This window comes from Sander vitreus, chromosome 1, assembly GCF_031162955.1.
Source record: "Sander vitreus isolate 19-12246 chromosome 1, sanVit1, whole genome shotgun sequence".
NCBI lineage: Eukaryota > Metazoa > Chordata > Actinopteri > Perciformes > Percidae > Sander > Sander vitreus.
Window position 1 is genome coordinate 15,883,131 of NC_135855.1, and position 19,837 is coordinate 15,902,967.

Genomic DNA, 19,837 nt, shown 5'->3' on the forward strand with positions numbered 1-19,837 from the left:
GTGTAAGAAAATACTAGAGTTACTACTGCAGTGCTGAAACATGGATGGTTTTACCTGAGAATGTTTGTACATTCTTACTGAGAGAGGGAAATGGTTTGATATGTCTTTCACTATGAGTTCTACTATTCTGTCATGACGTGCTATGTACATTCCTTTGTAGGCACACACACACACACACACACACACACACACACACACACACACACACACACACATAGTGCATTTCACTATCTTTGTGGGGACCCGTCATTGACATAATGCATTCCCTAGCCCCTTAACCATCACAACTAAATGCCTAACCTTAACCCTTACCCTCACCCTAACCATAACCTAACTCTAACCCTAATCCTAAAACCAAGTCTTAACCCTCAAACAGCCCTTTAAACTTGTGGGGTTCAGCATTTTGGCCCCACAAAGCTGTCCCGACCCCACAAGTATACTGTATTCCCGGTTTTTAGACCCCATGAATATAGTTAAACAAGAACACACACACACACACACACACACACACACACACACACACACACACACACACACACACACACACACACACACACACACACACACACACACACTGTCATGCAGGGTGATATTGTTGTGAAGTGGTCACACCTAGAGCTGGGTCTCACACATCTCACATCAGGACATTCTGTATAAATGTTTTTAAATTGATTACAGCCACTGATTTCAGGATGACTGATTAAGCGCGGTCTTGGACTGACCCAATTCACCCTAATGTGGTTTAATCAGACTGCACAAAGGAATATTGGAGATGGAATAGGACTGAATGAAGCCTTGATTTACTTACATTTAATATCTCTTTAATCATCTTTTTCTTTACACATACTCATCTACTGCATGTGTATAGATGGAATGGATTTGTATGCACTACCTTCTTCTCCGTCGTCTGGACTGTGTAGGTTTTTATAAATATAAATTAAATTAAATTTGTATTGTGAGAAAGGTAGGCGTAGTAATGAGCTCTGGCTTCAGCCTATCTGCTGATATCTGCTCATTATTTTGTGGCTGTTTACGCACTCAGGTGCGTTACTATTTTCAGATGATCAAATTAGCATATATATTATTCCATTGTGGTTTTCCAACATATAACAAACAACATAATAAAACATGAAACCAAAGCCTATATGTTCCAAGCTCTCTTCATGATATTAATTTAGGCTACAAACAACTGAGAAACTTACTTTTCAAGGCCTCTTTGAATATGATGTTCACCAGTTTGACCAAAGAATTTGCCCTCATGAAGAACCAGATTTGTGCTACAGATGGAAAATGGGATGGAAAAAAAGCCTTTCTCTCTGTTGCTTATGGCAATGTAAGTCTGATCATTTCAGTTACGTGTCCCAGGTTGTCAAAAACAGCAGAGGCATAAATACTCTTCCTTGCTGTCAGGTTTCAAATAGAAGGCTCAAACCAAGAGAGACGGTCCATTCTGCTGCTATCTACCCACCCACACACACACACACACACACACACACACACACACACACACACACAAAACACATTACTGACATGGATTTGTAATCTAATAGCTGTAAGAAAATGCTTGAGTTATTCCCCATAAGCTTCGTATTTGGCTTTAATGCCTTAGTATCAGTGGAAACTTCCCTCTGATAATTTTCACAGCTTTCATTAAGCTAGCTTTTTTTTAAGTCCCTTCAGACTTGAACATTTATTTCTACATAACACAGGTGAGAGGAGAGGACTGTCAGTGAAGTGGTCTATTTGTCCTAATGGTTTCTTGAGCATTTTGTGTCTGGTGGGTGGTGAAAACCTGTCTCAAAGTGATTTTCTTGTTTTTTTATATAAAGGCTGTCTAAGTGGGCAGTCAGCGGAGAGAAACTCAAGTACCGGTGACTCACCTGACAGCCTCCGTGGATCACTCTCGCCAGAGCCCACTCACAGCTGTCGAAAGTGGCCTTGTTTCCATCGCCTTTCTTGTATGAATGTACAGATGATGAAATTTAAGAGCACCTTATCTCTGTGCTGTAGAATTTATGTTCACTGGCAAAATAAGAACAGAGCACATCCAGCAATAAATAATCTGGTGTTATTAAGATTTGCGTTTGGATTTAGGAGGACACAACTGAGGCTAAAATGATAATGCTGATTGTTTTCTTATAGTAGTTATAGTTTGATTTTAGGATAACAATGCTTTGCTGCACTTTTGGCATTTTAAGCTTTGAGGATCTTCAATTGACTTTTAATTAGGTAAAATATCCAAATACTTATTTCACTACTGGCTGTTTCTACCTGCAACCCCTCCTCACAAAGGAAGTACATTTACTCAAGTGCTGTATTAAATACACTTTGAGGTACTTTACTTTCCATTTTCTGCTACTTTTTACTCCACTACATGTATTTCTATAGTTACCTTTCAGATTCATATTTTACATATAACACAGGATACGCTTATAAAACAACACATTGTGACCTCTTAGAATATCTCAGTGTCTATTTGGGGCCTTTTGTTACATTTGAGAGGTGTTATTATTCAATTTTTCACCAAAACGTTTTGTAGCAGAACTTTTTTCTTCTTCCAACCCCATTAATCATCTCACAACTTCTCAGATGAAGACTTATATGTTCTTGTATTTTTTATTTTTATTTTATTCTAACAATTGTTTTTGTTTTATATAGCTTACCTCTTATTTATTCTTATATAAATAAGAGGTAGTAATAAATATTTATCTGCACTATTGCTGTCTCAGTACTGCTGTAACAACCTGCTGTGTTCCCCTCTGAATCAATAAAGGTTTATCTTAATCTTAATTATCTTATGACTGACTAGAGGGGTCTTGACTCTTAAGTTGGGGACCACTGGACTAAACTACGCAATTGAATATAAAGTTACTCCGGCTCGAACAACTACAACAGCAAAATACTTCATACATCCATAATCCATATTAACATTAGTAAGTAATATAATATGCCAGTCAAGGGCCATTTTTCTGTAGAACCACTACTTTTACAAGTTCATTTTGCTGATGATTCTTATGCACTTTTACCCAAGTACAATTTTAAATGCAGGACATTTCCTTACAATAGAGTATTGTTCCATTGTTGAAGTAAGAGATTCACAAGACTTTCTCCATCACTGTGTTTGTCTTTGACTCCTGCAGCTCAACGTTACTTTCTCCCTCAGATTGTTACATTGTGATAATTAAAAGGCCGGAAGAGGCAAATAAAATATTTGTAAAATGTTTTTTCTTCTATCCCAGGCCATGTTGGAAACAACTGATCTATCTTTCCTATTCCCCATTTAATCTGTTTAATAGTTTGATAGCTAGCTGTATGGAGTATCTGGCCACCTAGTGACAGAAAGAGGAATGATACATATTTTTATGCAACACCAACTTTATCTGGGATTTATAAAGGAAACAATCTTACCACATTGTATTGCCATATTGCCAAAAAGCTGAAATAGACTTTTTTTTTATTATTATTTCACCAAAAAAGTCCTGGACCAGTTATTTTTTATTTTTACATTTTAATGAAGTGCTATGCAAACATGTAGTCATAAATTACAGCATGTACAGTACCACTGGCAAAGTTACACAACACACATGGATCCTTGATACAATGCAAAAACAAAGTACTTGAAGACACCTGCTGAATAAATGATAACAGTGCACAATAAAAAAATATGCAAATGTTATACTTTCTGTAAATGCATCACCAAAAGCTGAGAAAATAACTAAATGAAATAGGGCCAGCCAACAAATGGTAGCAGTCTCTCTAGTTTCCCTCGTGCAGGATTAACTCCTGCACTGGCAGCTTACTGATAACAACACACAGACAGGACAACAGTATTTAGATAATTTACAAATGATGAAACAGTTTATGCCACAAAAACTTTTCTTCATTCAAGAGCTGTGATTTTCCCACAACTCTGCTTGTTTCCACATTCTTGATCATGTCTGTACACTGCTATTGTGCGCACACACACACACACACACACACACACACACACACACACACACACACACACACACACACACACACACACACACACACACACACACACACACACACACACACATTATTCCAAGGGATCATGAGGCACTACGTTTATCTCCAGCAGTCCAGTCTTCCCAGCAGTCTGAGGTGTCTGGCTCAGTGTACCTGCATGACACCGTGTTAAGTCTAGGTGTAGTAGATGATCTCTGGTATCTGCCCATCCTCCACTGATGTCCCGTTATTATTTCCTGGTGAGCTAAAAAAGAAAAAGGTCGTCTTGGTCCCCGTCGCTGATTCCTGGGTCACTTTCTTTAACCCTTTTGTGCCATAATGAGAGTCTGGGCCCTGGGGTGTAAAATGAAAAAGCAGGTAAACGGTTCATCCTAATCTGGGTTACAACAGATCATGTTCATTTGTGCAATTATACACATTCTAAACACCGCAAGTTTAGACTGACCTTTAATGTGGCACATGCAGTGTAGCTGACACTGGGTAGGATTTCCACAGGCTCTTTGAACATCACTCTGAAAGTGTTGGCTGTGCCGTCACAGTTAAAACCTGTGTCGTTCTGCCCCAGTGTAATGCGTTTGTCGCTCTCTAAAATCTGCAGAAGAGGATAATGTCTTTAGTGAATGAACAACAACGTGCAAAAGGAAAAAAAAAATCCATGTTATAACTAACTATTAAAACACAGCTGGCAAGGTACTCTGTTTCTGTGCTTATCTGTTTGGAGGTGTATATTTCTGCTTGGTAACTGGAAGTATTGTCAGTGCCCAAAATCGTTTTTCCTTGTGAGAAGATTGGCTTTTTTTTGTGAAATGAAAAAATATGTTTATATTCCTCCCAACAAAAAAAACAGAAAAAGTATAAATTGCAACTCTCCATCACAAGCACACTGATGATATTAGCACTGTACGAGTTCCTCCTTTAGTGGAACACGCTGACTTACTGGGACTTTAGCTTATTCCCCGTATCCCCCAGAGTTAGATAAGTCCATACATACCCTTCTCATCTCCGTGCGTGTTGTAACTCTGTCTGGCACACCCACCGCTAGCCTAGTTTAGCCCAGATCCTGGAGGTAACCGGCTCCATCTAGCCTACTGCTCCCAATAAGTGACAAAATAACGCCAACATTTTCCTATTTACATGTTGTCATTTGTATAGTGTAGTGTATAGTTTGTATACAGCGTGTCTAACAAGGTCACATGAGACACAGCCATCTTCTAACCGTATACATACTGGGAACTATATTATCAGAAGGCGAAGCACTGCTACTTGGGCGGAGTGATTAGCGCAACACCTGAAAAGCACTGTTGTTACTCTCTGCTCCTCACCAAGGGGCTTCTCGTGTGCTGCGAGCAAATCACTCCGCCCAAGTAGCAGTGCTTCGCCTTCTGAGAATATAGTTCCCCGTTTGTATACGGTTAGAAGATGTCTGTGTCTCATGTGACTTTGTTATTTGTACACGCTGTGACTATACAAATCACAACATGTAAATTGGAAAATGTTGGCGTTATTTTGTCACTTATTGGGAGCAGTAGGCTAGATGGAGCCGGTTACCTCCAGGATCTGGGCTAAACCAGGCTAGCAGTGGGTGCGCCAAACAGAGTTACGACGTGCACGGAGATGAGAAGGGTATGTATGGACTTATCTAACTCTGGGTGATACGGGGAATAAGCTAAAGTCCCAATAAGTCGGCGTGTTCCTTTAACATCATTATGCCTTAATGCCAGAAGTTACCTGTATGTTGACCTGATAGTCATTGGGGCCATGGATTGAACCATACAAGCCAAAACCCACTATGCATATTCTTCTGTTAACATTGAATCTACAGAGGGAGAAAGACAGACAAAGAGAGACAATTAGAAAAACACATGTAACTTTAATTGAGATTGTTCAGATAAACAACTGACCGCTGATGTTCGTCATCTCACCTGATTCTGTCGCTGGTACCACTGTACCCCCATCGACTCTCAACCTGCTGGAATCTATTAATGCTGCACTCCTCCCCCCTGAGGCTGCAGCGGGGCCTGTCGATGTAGTCGACCCGTGGTTTGGGGTTTACTGTAAAGTGTAAAAACAGATTTACCACCTCCCGATCGAACAATATTCCAGACTGGGCAGGCCCTGTTGCACAAGAAAGAATATCAAGCTGGTTTCTGTGGTTTGAGTTGTATGGACAGCAGGCACATGACGAATATGTTTGGCTAAAATGGCCAGTATTGTGTTGGAAAAAAAAATACCATTGCAGGAAGTAAAACAAGTTATATTTTTTGTGATGCACTTACCTGCAGCAAACTCCTCAACAGTCATGAGCGGGAAGCGGATTAACGGGAGGGCTTTCCCCAGAACCTTCTGTTTGTTCTCCGAGGTCTGGGGGAGCTGTTGTCTGTAACACTCGGCCTCTGCCCAGCGGACCACCGCCCCAAATAAGCGGTTCTCCCTGATGCTGAGTGTGTCTCTTTGTAGCACTGCACATAAGGTTTCTACACATACAAATACACAGAATATTCATCAGTTCACATCCAAACAAGCTGTAGAAAATGAAATATCTGGTCAACAAGACTCACATACCGAGGTCAATATCTGTAAAGCCCTCTGCGTTTATTGCGTCCGCAGTGCTTTTGTCTATGGTGTCTAAGCAGAGACTGGCAAGTTGAGGCTCATCAAATAACCTTGCCTGTAACGAAAGCACAAAAATAGCCACATAAGTAGGGTTGGGAACCAAAACCAATTCCAAAATGCCAAGAACCGGGTACACATGGACTTACTCCGCTCCGATCGCCAACAGCTGTTTGCTGTCAGCGCAGGCGGCTGCTGCTCTCACACACACACACACACACACACACACACACACACACACACACACACACACACACACACACACACACACACACACACACACACACACACACACACACACACACGACGCAATGAATGTTCCTTTTCATTTGAACTCGTATGTTGTTTATATTGACCGCCAGTTCATGTATAAAGTAGACACGCCTGCCCTGTGTCTGTCTCCGTGCAGGATGCTGAGAGACACGGGCTGAGTGGTGCCAAGTCTCAGAGAGAAGAGCTGACATAGTAACGTCGGTCGTGAAGCAACGGCTGGAAAATGATCTCGTTGTCTTCTTTATTTACTAAATCTTTTGTACGGAAAAAGAAAAAAGAAATATAAAAATATGAAAAACTACTGGCCCGATTGTTGAATGAATGACGGAGCGGATACCCAAATTCTTTTTTACTTTCATTAACATTGCGAGATAGGGCGCTTGTGCTGCACTCATTCACATGAGTCAGAATAATCGGAAAAATGAGTTCCCAACTGGGAAAAATTCACCCTGCATTAACATTGAAAAATAGGGCATGCCTTGGCGGAGGTCTGCGCTCTCCAAGTGCCCTTTTATTTTTCATCTGGGTTTCTTTGGGTGGCTTATGGCTGACGATTCTTCCTGTTGCCGTGTTGGTAAAGAAAAAAGCGGTGGTTTTTGATCAGAAAGCAGCCGAGCATGCAGCTTGAAGGCGTAGCAGTCAGCATCAGAACAGAATGCTGAACCCAAACAAAGAGCAGCATAAACCAAAAATAGAACAAGTAATGTCATAAAAACTCAACCATTGATGGCTGGAAGATACAAAGGTGGGGATACAAAGAAAGACAAATGGTTCCATCCAGCACTCTAAGGACTGCTGTCAGCAGATGGAACGAACAAGACAAAATTGTTATTACCTTATTCCATATATTGCCCTAGGAAACACCCTTAAAAAACAGACCAAGCTTTTATTGAAACATTCTGTTCCTGCTCTGCTTTAAAATGCTCTGATTCTGGCGCCCTACGTCTTAAAATGGTTGAGTTCACCTAAAATACTATGAATATATTTTTCTCACTTTCTCCTGGTGGTGTCTGGCCGAGCATTTTCTGCCGCCACTCCCATGCAATGGAGGTTGAAGAATTTCATTTCTGCTCAAAGCATCAAAATATGATCCGTCTCAACAAGCACTGTGTAGTGTGTTGTAACGTAACGCCACCGAAACGGTGACCCTCTGTAAACGTTACGAATTCAAACATGCCAGTTTGTAATATTTCATATTATGCTGTTCTTGTCTTTACTAAAATCAAAACTAATCAAAGGGCAGAACGCTCTTACAAATCACGAGGGAGCGATTTGACTTTTGGCTAACGTAATAGACGCGATGTTGTTGATGCTGACTCACCTTTAGCATACATTACATTTATTACAAGTTTAACGTTAAGTTAAACGTGCGTTTAAACTTCACCTGGGGATACTGACTTCACCTTCAGAGGCTCGGGGGGGCAGCTCAGTCGCTCCAGTCTTTGCCGGGATGCAGGGCCACCACACAGCAGCAGACTCGCTGTGTATGAACGCCGCTCTGCACGTTTGATGCAGGGACGTAGCTAAGTATTTGAGGGGCAGGGGGATAAGATTACATCTACAATTATTATTTATTGTTAATTAATATAAATTAATTGTTTGTTTCAATGTTTTAAGAAGCTTGTGGACATAGTAGTTTGTTTTTACAAGCACAGTTTTTTGAACACCAAAGTTAGGGGGGCAGCTGGGGGGGGCAAGGCCCTACAGTGTGGGGGGGTCAGCTGCCCCCCCCCTTGCCCCTGAATTCAAGAATCTCAGAGACAGATAACTCAGACCTCAGCACATAAAAACCATAAAAGTATCTGAATGTGTCTGTATAATATCTGATATAGCTGGGGCTAATGAGATAAATATGCATTTTGTAATTTGGATAAACTAAATAATAGTTGTAATAAAGTATGTACTATACAACAGATGTGACAATAACCTGAGTGAGGAGCATGAACGCGTTGTCGGCTCTGAGGTGCTTGGTGAGGAACTCCACACAGTGACTCTCCAGAGCAGGCACCGCATACTTCTTAGCTGTATACAGAGTCGTCATCACAGTCTCTGGACCAATGTGGACCTCGTCAGAATACAAGAACCTGCACAGACGAAACCAAACAATGTGTACGGTTAGGTATTCATGATGTTATTGGTTGTATAATCCATAGACTGTATATAGAATGGACCAACAGATCCCGTTGCTCTGGACGGAGACCAGTGAAGGCTATTAGAAGCACTTTTCCGGTGAGCGCCGAGCGTTACTGCGCAGCCTCCAACTGAGAGAGTAGATGTGACGTGAGCAACCTGTCTGAAAGTTGGAAGTCTTCTGGTAGCTGTGCCAAGAGAAATCTCAATCATTCCGAATATTGCAGAGACGGAGAGCGTAGGTATATGTAAGGAGATAACATGGACACTAACTAAAATGCTAGTTAACATTAGTGATTAAACTTAAACAGCTAATGTAAGTCGAAACTGCCTGTGAGCTTCTCCTGTACTATACGGTAATTCCTCTTCCATGTGACAGTAAGTCGCGTGGTTATAACACAATCAGTAGCCTATTTTTACAAAAACGTCTGCTACGGAGCTATAACATGAGGTACAAGGTAATGGAGCCTTTTATACATTGTCGTGTTTCTTTAGAAATAAACAATGGACAAATAAAGTCTTTAAACGCTTCAGATGTGAAGTTATTCACTGTCAAAGTGACGTCAAAATGAATGGCAGTCAATGGGATGCTAACAGGGGGTGAGTGCTTGTTAGCATCAAAATGGCGCCATAGGAGCTACGCCTTGTGAGGAGACGCTTACCCCCTTGGTATAATCACACAGGCTGACAAATCTTAACAGAAATGAAATGAATTTGCAGTATGTAGGTACCGTCAGAAAAAGATAGTCTTACTATATATATATATATATATATATATATATATATATATATATATATATATATATGCACCTGAACGTAACTGTGCACACAGAGATCTTTGACTTTTGGTTTTGGTCTGCTTCACATATGGCTTTACACTGTAGTTGTTTTTCATCAGACAATATGTTTGTAATTTAACAGACCAGCTTTATTTGTATATTAGGAACAATTTGTGCTAACCATTACACTGTAATCGGTTTTGAAAAACAATTTTTTTTTATAAATAATACAAAATAAAGATTTCACCTCACTCTTCCATGGGTCGTGTCCATGCAAAATGTCCCAATTAAAGATCTTTCTAGTGAGCCACTGCTCAGGCATATTCACAAGTCCAAAGACAAATCAACTAATGATTATATTCACTTAATCATGTCATCTGTCTCCAAATGCTCTGTTAAGTTTATGGTTTCTATTTGTCATTCTATTCTATTTTAGTTTATGTACCTCTTATTGTTTATTTATGTTACTTTCTATACTTATCTGTATTTATCTATGTTGTACTGATGCAACAAACGAATTTCCCCGCTGGGGAACAATAAAAGGTGCATTATCTTATTCATTGTTGATTTATCTGCTGATTCTTGCTTGATTAAACTATTAATTGTTTGGTCTATGATTTGCCAGAAAATAGTGAAAAATGTCGATCATAATGCCGGAGTGCCCAAGGTGACTTCTTTAAAGTGCTTGTTTTGTCACCCTCACAAGAAAGGTAGCAAATCCCCACAATTTAGAAGCTGGATCAGATGCATTTTAGCTTGAAAGAAGAAAAAACAATTAATCGATTATCCAAATAGTTGCAGATTACTGTTTTGATGATCAGCAACTAATCCATGAATCGACTAATTGATTCAGCTTCACAGTATACTATAGACTACTTAGCTAAATCTTTTAAATCTGGGTTAATGATCTGTGGGTTATCAAATTTGTGTTACTGCCATGATGTTCCAATTTAGCTAGCTCCTCCGAGTGTGCAGTGCAATAACTAAATCACATCCTCCTTCAAATGGCAACTGAGGCTAAATGTTGCTGGATGATCAGATAAACAACTACTAAGTGGGCTTGTGTCTGGCCAAGTGCATGGTGATCACCTGTCCTACCTGAGCAGGGCGAGGAAGGCTGCCGGTTCCACATCAGGCAGCTCTATTTCAGCCGAAGTTGTGGCCATCCCTCCGTTGAACATGGCATCAAAAACGGCACTGCCAGCTGCCAGGACAAATTTATGGGCCGGTATCCTCTGGGCCTGTCTGCCCTTCCCCACTATAAACCTGACGTCGCTGAGCAGCTCGTTGTTGAAGAGGAAGGCGAAGCGCTCCTTCAGGGAGCTCTTCGTCGCCTGCCAGTTGTACATGGGTTCCCGGTGAAGGCCGAGGACAGGCGGGGAGGCGGACCGGCCAGGGCCGGAGGCTGGCACGTTGGAGAGCACCGCTGCGGCTCCGGACTGAACCGACTGAACCGCATTGGATGCTGCCTCCTGACCGTCATGGTTTGACGCTAAGCCGCCGCCGACGCTGTCGCCGCTCCCGGTCGCCATAACAACACGCTTCTATGTTAAATTCTAATTCTTCAAAGCACCGTTAATGATCCACAGAAATACTCCGACCGTACCGTCCGTGTCGTGATTTATTTACGTGGTATCCATCGCGGCTGACGCCATCGTTCTTTGATGTTTAGCTCTAGCTAACGTTACCTACTAGCTTGCGTCTCTCCAGAAATGACGCACACGTACACTTCCTTCAAAACAATTTTTTTTCATTCAACTTTATTGCGGAGTCCAAGCGCAACAAACAAAAGTGACAAAGAAAAGAGCAAAAGGGGCAATGAATACGAAATTAAGACTCAAACGAATATGTAACTAAATAAATAACAAAATAATCTAGCTAGCTAGCTAGATAGATATAAAGATGTGATATATATTACAATTACAACATGTTGTGACTTATTTAAAAAGGGGGAGACAGTGGTGATAAAATATTCCAATTCCTTCAAATGTGCAGCAAAGTTTGTTTTTATTAGTAAATCAACATTTGTGAAATGGACAATTTTGCCATAATAAGAATTACATTTATGGTGGTGGAGCTAGGAGGAGGTAGTGCTATCAGTATCATACATAGATAGAAAAGAAAGAAATACATTTTAGTTATTTTTAACTAACTTTTAACTTTGTTGTTGCCTACAAATAGGTTATAGCCTATATTTTATCCATCCAACAAACACTTAAACAATAATATATTGCATCTGTATAAACAATATTGGAAACAATCCAAGTAGCAACCTTTAAAATGGAGAAATTAAACATTTACAATAATTACATTTTTGGTGCCCGCCATATAAATCCTGTTTTTTCCACTGATTTATTTATATTATATTCATTTATAAATCAGACAATACACATATAAATAAGCATATTTACATCTGCCTATATATCAATTATACCTATAAATGTAAATATGTATGTATAAACATAAACACATTTATACATTTATTTGTATAATTAATTTATTGTGTGTTTCATATCGCCTGTATTACTGTATATAATGCACATCATTTGCTTGTTATTAAATTAAAGAAATATATATATCCTGCTGGCTGCCTGCTTCAAGTTTTCCAATTGACCACTAGATGTCAGAGTCTGCACTTTCAATAGAAGATCATAAACAAACCTTCATAGCCTAGGGCCTGTTTCACAAAAGCAGAATATAGGCTATAAATCCAGGATAACTGATAAAGCGAGGCTTGACCTAGTCTAATCTGTGCATCCTGGCTTGGTGCGTTTCACGAAGGCCAAGCCAGGCTGAGGAGGAGCGACTAGGTCGAGCCAGGATGAAGTAATTCAGATAGATGCGCGTCCACGGCTTTCCTCAAAAGACCGCGAGGTCGGTCACAGATTTACTGATGCCAAAATGGAGAATACGCATTGTACATACTTTATACAGAGTGAGCAGCAGCTTCTTGTGGAAGTATGATGACGTGAAACACATTAGTTGTATAAAAAGAAAAGAAACACGGCCACTGTAATGAAACAGCGAGAGAAAGCGTAGCAGACGATCACGGACCGACCGTGTAAGTATAGCCTAAATATATACATTAACTGACCACTGCTCTGAATTAAAACCGTCATAATCATTCCACTCAAGGATTAGGCTACTAATCATTTGCACAAATTAACAGTTGTACTCTTTGCCTTAAAAGTAAACAGAAGATAATGTTACTCAGGAAATTTACCATGAAGATCAATTTTCTAGGCCAGAATATGATGCGTAAATATCTCTTTCACTCTGTTCCTCCCTCTCTCTCATGGGATAAAATATAAATGTCCTAAGTCATATTAACTTCCACTGCTCGCTTTTAATGCAAAGTGTACAACTGTTCGTTTTTGCAAATGACCAGTGACTCATTGAATGGTTTCAGTTAAGAGCAGTAGTTCATAAATGTATAATATACTATCATTCAGTCTGTCCGCTAGCCTATTATCTGCCACGCTTTTTCTCGCGTTTCTTTTATTTTTTTATAGAGGACGAGTTTCCTTCTCTACATATTATATGCCTTGCTCCCTTGTATATATGGACATAGAAAATAAAGACACTGAAGAAATTGGACTCTAAAACCTAGAAACTATAAAGATAATTAAGTGATAAATCCCATGCACACTGTAAACATGAATGGAACAGAGTATATTCATCAGTTATCCCCCCCCAGCAAAATATAAGGTCAAAAACCATTGAAGTGTCCTCTCCCTGTTGTTACATGAATGTACAGTAGTCCACATCACTAGATAGTTACTGGTCCAGTAAACTAAGACTATAATTTGGGAGGATTGTACAATTAGGATAGGTTCTTAAAATTGTACAGTCCTCCCAAATTATAGTCCCAGTTTACTGGACAACACAAATTGTGTGCTAAAAATGCCAAATACAATGCACATGGAAGCTGAACAAACATGATCTTTATTGTTAAAGAATTCAAAAAAAATTAATTAACTAAAATAATTCAAGGTGCATTGGTCAACTATAGAAATATACATCATTGTATGTATTGCCCTTAGTAACAGACTTCATTTAAAACACATTTGAAATTGTATCAGCCTTTTCTAATTATTTCAACAACTGTCATAATATAGCCTATTCATCCAACTTCTAACAACAATATGAACAGCAGTCTTCATACAGCAATATAACAGTAACAATGACTGTCACATGAATAATTATAAAAACAAAGAATGGTCACAACTTTAAATAATAACAGTACTTAAATGAACAGCAATATGCACCTGTTGTATTTTAATCCAGGCTGATAACAATATGGTAAAACCACTGGTAAATGGTAAAAACCACTGGGTGATCAGAAAAGGCTCCAGGATTAAATAAATCCTGGCTGTTAGCCTGGTCGGGAGCAGGCTAGCTGTTAGCCTGGTCGGGAGCAGGCTAGCTGTTAGCCTGGTCGGGAGCAGGCTAGCTGTTAGCCTGGTCGGGAGCAGGCTAGCTGTTAGCCTGGTCGGGAGCAGGCTAGCTGTTAGCCTGGTCGGGGAGCAGGCTAGCTGTTAGCCTGGTCGGGAGCAGGCTAGCTGTTAGCCTGGTCGGGAGCAGGCTAGCTGTTAGCCTGGTCGGGAGCAGGCTAGCTGTTAGCCTGGTCGGGAGCAGGCTAGCTGTTAGCCTGGTCGGGAGCAGGCTAGCTGTTAGCCTGGTCGGGGAGCAGGCTAGCTGTTAGCCTGGTCGGGAGCAGGCTAGCTGTTAGCCTGGTCGGGAGCAGGCTAGCTGTTAGCCTGGTCGGGAGCAGGCTAGCTGTTAGCCTGGTCGGGAGCAGGCTAGCTGTTAGCCTGGTCGGGAGCAGGCTAGCTGTTAGCCTGGTCGGGAGCAGGCTAGCTGTTAGCCTGGTCGGGAGCAGGCTAGCTGTTAGCCTGGTCGGGAGCAGGCTAGCTGTTAGCCTGGTCGGGAGCAGGCTAGCTGTTAGCCTGGTCGGGAGCAGGCTAGCTGCACAGAATAAATCTCCATGGTGATTTATGTGCCTCCACTTTCGTGAAACTGAGTCAAGGCTAAATTCATCCAGGATAACGGGGAAATCCCGGCTTAATCCCTTATCTTGGTTTTGTGAAACAGGCCCCGGATGATATTGATGATGAAAAAAAGCAAACACATTATAGGTCTAGTTACTCTGCTACGCACAAACGCAAGCTCGTTAATTGAATAAAGCAGCGATAGCCTGTACAGGAAGATCATCCCCAGTCACAGTGAGTGTTAACAGCTGTGTGTGTGTGTGTGTGTGTGTGTGTGTGTGTGTGTGTGTGTGTGTGTGTGTGTGTGTGTGTGTGTGTGTGTGTGTGTGTGTGTCTGTGTGTGTGTGCGCGGCTGAAGATAGGAGACCGAGAGAGAGGGAATGAAAGCGAAAAAGACCAGAAGAACAAGAGAAAGCATGCCTGCAGCAGCTGAATCGGAACTTTGTGCCTTGTTTTCAGTGTTAGAATCGTGACTTTTTTTTAATTCCTTGATATATGACTAAACAGGAGAGTCTTTAGCAGTTGAATTTTTTATAATCTCAATTCTCTCACAAGATAAATCGCTCCAACCTGGTCCGCTATGAGCGCGTCTGCAGGGACTGGAGTGTTTGTGCTCTCCTTGATGTCCATCCCCATCTGCTATTTATTTAATTCCCTCATTTACAGCAACAGGTGAATGAGAATACTATTTTATCTGCTGATGAAGAAACTGCCACCACGAGTACAGTAACTGCATGAAGTTCATTTGGAAAATCATTTGTCATATGTGTTTCCACATTGCATTTAGTGCTGAAGCTTTCTTCTTCGCTGGGTGTTCAATAGTCCTCATCCTGGCCATTTCAGCTCGTTTTATACTCAAGAAGAGGGCTCCAGTAGATCCTCTTTTCTATGGTAAGAATTCACAAATGCATTTGCGTTTCTCATTGGGACCAAACCATTTTAAATGTTTGTAGTCTTTGGAGAGAAATATTAATTTAACAGCAAGTCATGAGAAAGGAATCATTAGGTTCCGTGTGACTTTAAATCAAAATAGAGGGAGTTATTGGAGCTTAGGATCCAGTAAATCTTAAGTATCTGCTGTAGTTGTGTCACCCAACTGAAATAAATTAAAAGTATGCATCTGTCTGCAGTGTATGCAGTGTACACATTCCTCAGTGTGGTGAATCTGATCATTGGGCTGGAACAGGACAACATCATTGATGGATTTGTGACGTTTTACCTCAAAGAGGCAAGTGTTGTGTTGTGAGTCCTGTTTGTGAGTTGTCTATATGCACCTGCACACATTTTTACTGATAAATCTCCCCTGTGTTTCAGGCAGATCCACATATTAACACAGCACATGGACACATGATCTCCTATTGGGATGGCAGTGTGCATTATCTCATCTATCTGCTCATGATTGCTGCTATTACTTGGGGGTAAGATCTATCTATCTATCTATCTATCTATCTGTCTGTCTGTCTGTCTGTCTAAGTATAATGTGTTACTGTATGTTGTTTGCACAGGGACAGTTACCGAGCCATTGGACTCTACTGGGTGGGATCTTTTCTCATGCGTGCCATAGTCTACATTCTTGGGAATGCTGTGGGTAAGGAGGCTACGCTATAAATAATGGCATGCTTTTAGATGAATAGGGTAGTCCGTGTAACCAATACAATACAAGAATACTATCTACAATGGTCCAAACTTGAACTAAAATTTAAAAATATGCACATTTTACTGTAAACACTGCAACGTTTTGGTGTTTTGCTATGTGTCTTTCCCACAGTGAGATATTATCTTGTTCTGTCCTTCCCCAGGGAAATATGGGACCCATGTTAGTCCTCTCTTCCTCCTCCACATACTATATATCTCAGTGTCTGTCTGGGCCTGCTTCCGCACCTTCAGCCAGCCCTCCACACGGGATGCTCAGTTTCCTGTAAGTCAGGATCAAAACTGGTGGTTATTACAATAAAGAATATTATTGGAAGATTCCCATACATAGCCTGTATGTGTGACAGAGCTAAAATGTATGTGATAGAGAACACAGTTTGAATATCATGTTGTTGCTTTCTTTTAGAGCATCCAGGAGGCGGAAAGAAAAAGTTTACTCCACAGACCTCTGGACCTACTGTTCATCATCTACCTCATCCTTGCTTTTGCTTTCTGTGTCTTCAGAGGCCTGGTAAGAAACCTGAAGATAAAGAACTGCCCAATGCGCGCACACACACACACACACACACACACACACACACACACACACACACACACACACACACACACACACACACACACACACACACACACACACACACACACACACACACACAGTGGTAGAATAATAGTGCCTCTGTATTTTGTGTTTTAGGTTGTTCTGGACTGTTCCAGCAAATGGTGTCAAGTCTACACACAGCAATATGAGCCTTACCTAAAAGACCCTTCAGCCTATCCTAAAGTACAGGTAACTCAGTGAAGCTTTAAAAAAACAAACATTTGTTATAACACTGCCATTGCACACATATCTGAAGAAGTGTATCCATGTTTGTCAGATGTTGCTGAGCATGCTGTACTCTGGACCATACTACATCATTACTCTCTATGGGCTGATGGTCCCAGGATGTGAGTGGATGCCGGATCTGACTCTTGTACACTCTGGAGCACTGGCACAGGTATGCCCTGCTGGTTGTTTTTCACTCTTGGCTGGTGACCAGGGATAACTAAGCCTTTGCAGTTAAATATCCTGCACTACCACCTTAACAAGTGCATAACACAAAGGTCAAAGAGATGTCAATCAAGCGTTCATGTCATATTGGAGTTATCGTAATTACTTTCCAACTTGTAAATAGTGTTCACATCAACATCCAAGTTGTAATTATGACTGGGAAAGTCTGTTTTTTTTTCCTAAAGCTCCGATGTATAGCTCCGATATACTGTATATCCAACTTCATAAAACAGAAGTGGCTAAAAATCAAGCAAATATGAACGTCGTCCAATGTAATCACACCCAACTTTAATGAATGTAGTGCTATAATGTCAATTATCCAGACCTCATAGTGGTTTTCATTATTTACAGTCACACAAAGGTCTTCCATATAAAAAAGCAAAATATTTTCCCACATGACATCATTATTCCAAGTAGATTAGGTAATGCTAGACAGAGGGTGGGTATCTGACAAAGTGTAGGCAGTTCCCTAACTTTCTAGTGGTTGCAGATTGGTCTCTGTTTATGTTATTCTTCAGTGCAGTCAAACACCAGTGGCTCTGCGTGAACATATGGTCTGACTATATACACTCTCTGTTGACATCTAAAGATGGAATCTCTGAAGAGTGGTGGGAGCAGCTAGTGGGCCAATCACATCTTAACAATACAAAGCAGCTATTGTGTTTGAGCTGCAGGCTGGCGCGCGTCACTCATCAGCGGGATAAGGGCAGAAGCTGACTTCAGACCAAGAGGAATGGTGGTATTCACTTAAATGTCAGCTGTTTGACTCGGCTATGAATAGGAAAGCTGATGCTCCGACAGCTATGGATGCTATGAGTCGTATCATGTGTCTTTCTCTGTGACTTTCTATGAAAGGTAACTGGCAGGAGTCTGTTAGATTAAAAATATTTGAGGATGACAGGCAGTACCAGAATGTATCTAGGTTCAATGGGTCATCACTCCATTAACGGAATAATCCACCATAAAACAATATTTTTCCCTGAGCGTTCCCTCTCCCTTTACTTCACAGGCCCAGTTCACTCATATCGGTGCATCACTTCACACACGGACACCGTTTTCCTACAGAGTGCCTGCTGATAGCCAGCCTGTCTTCTTGCTGGTCAATGTCCTGTACGCTCTAGTGCCTCAGGCTCTGTGCTACCGCTGCTGCTCCAGACCCGCCTTCTTCCTCAGGCCAATGCCAGAAAAGAAGACTGAATAGAGAGAGAGGCATGTCAATGTTCCCTAAATAAAAGGCTGTAGTACTTGCAAAGTACTGCTCTGTGTTTGCAGTTATTAGCAGTTGCTTTTTTGGAGCTTCCACCTTTAACCTAGTCTCGCTGACCTGTCTCCACAGTGCTGAGAAGTAACCTTTAACCTTGATGAGGGCTTAAGGAGGGTATCAAAAGGAGTTTGATACTGGAGTGTGTGTGTGTAATGATTCTCTTAGCCTTCTTGCAGCGCCTGGTGTAAATATCCTTTAGGTTGGGTATAGGACACTGTGTATTGTATATTTTATATATATAGCAAGTGCAGAAAGGCACAAACAGTGTCACTGTATGGATAATAGTGCATTTAGAAGTGTGTATGGGAATCAAACTACTTGACAATACTCATTGTTCTTATATTTTTGGTAAGTTGGTTACAAAAACTGCTTTCTTGTTGACACTGAGGTTTCTGTGCAGGACTATTTTGCTAATGGGTTGGCAAATAAAGAAATCACTCACATGTGTCTGTGTGTTTCATATTATTTATTATCAGTATTATTTATATGATAGATGGATAGATATTCATCACTTTAAGGGCATTTGGAAAACACAAAAATGTCTGTTATGGTCATATTTAGATTACAAATGTAAAATGTAAAAGTACTAGTGATACTGAGATGGTTAGTTTTGATACAGTTCTTTTTCACTTTCAAAGACATTTTAATTAATTTAGACTAATACTATTAGAAAAGCTTAGCTGTATTTAACATAGACCTACTGCATTTGTAATAAAGTACGAAATATGACATTGAATTTATCCTATTAAAAAGGGTTGAAGATTTAAGAAATAGGCTATATAAATATGCTTGGAATAGAAGAACGCTATTTTCTCAGTAGGAATTTAGTCACTCACTTAAGTGCAAATGTATGTAGGCCTACAGTTTGTGGTGTAAACCTGGTGTAAACTTGTTAATTAAAGATGTAAAAAATAAAAAAAATAAAAAGCAAAGAAAACATTTTATATAAATGTGGTTTAATGGACTTTACAAGGAGCTTTTAGTCCCTCTTTGTTATTTTTTTCAGGATTGCTGTTACATCTTTTTTTTTTAGACACAAGTTAAAACAAAAATTGCTTCAATTCGGAAATAGGAGTTGATCCTTTAATCAGGGTTATAA

The 19,837-nt window shown here is 40.5% G+C and overlaps 2 protein-coding genes across 4 annotated transcripts; one reads left to right on the top strand and one right to left on the bottom strand.

Annotated features, from left to right (window-relative positions):
* Positions 1-3,477: 3,477 nt before the first annotated feature.
* On the bottom strand, positions 3,478-11,512 carry LOC144513570 (BTB/POZ domain-containing protein 1-like). Of its 2 annotated transcripts, none has more exons than XM_078244803.1 (8): positions 10,881-11,512; positions 8,801-8,957; positions 6,553-6,658; positions 6,267-6,464; positions 5,913-6,042; positions 5,719-5,806; positions 4,436-4,582; positions 3,478-4,323 (listed from the first exon to the last, which is right to left on the bottom strand). In XM_078244803.1, the coding sequence occupies exons 1-8, from the start codon at positions 11,312-11,314 to the stop codon at positions 4,165-4,167; spliced, it is 1,419 nt and encodes a 472-aa protein (XP_078100929.1). In that variant the 5' UTR covers positions 11,315-11,512; the 3' UTR covers positions 3,478-4,164. The 2 variants fall into 2 exon arrangements, with proteins under 2 accessions (XP_078100929.1, XP_078100849.1); XM_078244723.1 differs by having other exon boundaries at positions 5,913-6,105.
* A 3,176-nt stretch (positions 11,513-14,688) lies between these two features.
* On the top strand, positions 14,689-18,677 carry LOC144522137 (transmembrane 6 superfamily member 1-like). Of its 2 annotated transcripts, XM_078256990.1 has the most exons (11): positions 14,689-15,007; positions 15,329-15,445; positions 15,561-15,664; positions 15,904-16,005; positions 16,092-16,191; positions 16,279-16,361; positions 16,573-16,691; positions 16,833-16,937; positions 17,121-17,213; positions 17,302-17,421; positions 18,484-18,677. In XM_078256990.1, the coding sequence occupies exons 2-11, from the start codon at positions 15,354-15,356 to the stop codon at positions 18,673-18,675; spliced, it is 1,110 nt and encodes a 369-aa protein (XP_078113116.1). In that variant the 5' UTR covers positions 14,689-15,007; positions 15,329-15,353; the 3' UTR covers positions 18,676-18,677. The 2 variants fall into 2 exon arrangements, with proteins under 2 accessions (XP_078113116.1, XP_078113106.1); XM_078256980.1 differs by lacking the exon at positions 14,689-15,007 and having other exon boundaries at positions 15,147-15,445.
* The last annotated feature ends 1,160 nt before the right edge of the window (positions 18,678-19,837 follow it).

What these genes read in the sequence shown, in the direction of transcription:
- LOC144513570 (XM_078244723.1), bottom strand. Translation starts at nt 11,314, where the DNA reads ATGGCGACCGGGAGCGGCGACAGCGTCGGCGGCGGCTTAGCGTCAAAC. An exon ending in GCCTTCCTCGCCCTGCTCAG is followed by an intron (nt 8,958 to 10,880) that starts GTAGGACAGGTG and finishes TCGTCTGTGCAG; the next exon opens with GTTCTTGTATTCTGACGAGG. An exon ending in CGTTCATGCTCCTCACTCAG is followed by an intron (nt 6,659 to 8,800) that starts GTTATTGTCACA and finishes CTTTCGTTACAG; the next exon opens with GCAAGGTTATTTGATGAGCC.
- LOC144522137 (XM_078256990.1), top strand. Translation starts at nt 15,354, where the DNA reads ATGAGCGCGTCTGCAGGGACTGGAGTGTTTGTGCTCTCCTTGATGTCC. An exon ending in AGTAGATCCTCTTTTCTATG is followed by an intron (nt 15,665 to 15,903) that starts GTAAGAATTCAC and finishes ATCTGTCTGCAG; the next exon opens with TGTATGCAGTGTACACATTC. An exon ending in TCTGTGTCTTCAGAGGCCTG is followed by an intron (nt 16,938 to 17,120) that starts GTAAGAAACCTG and finishes TTTGTGTTTTAG; the next exon opens with GTTGTTCTGGACTGTTCCAG.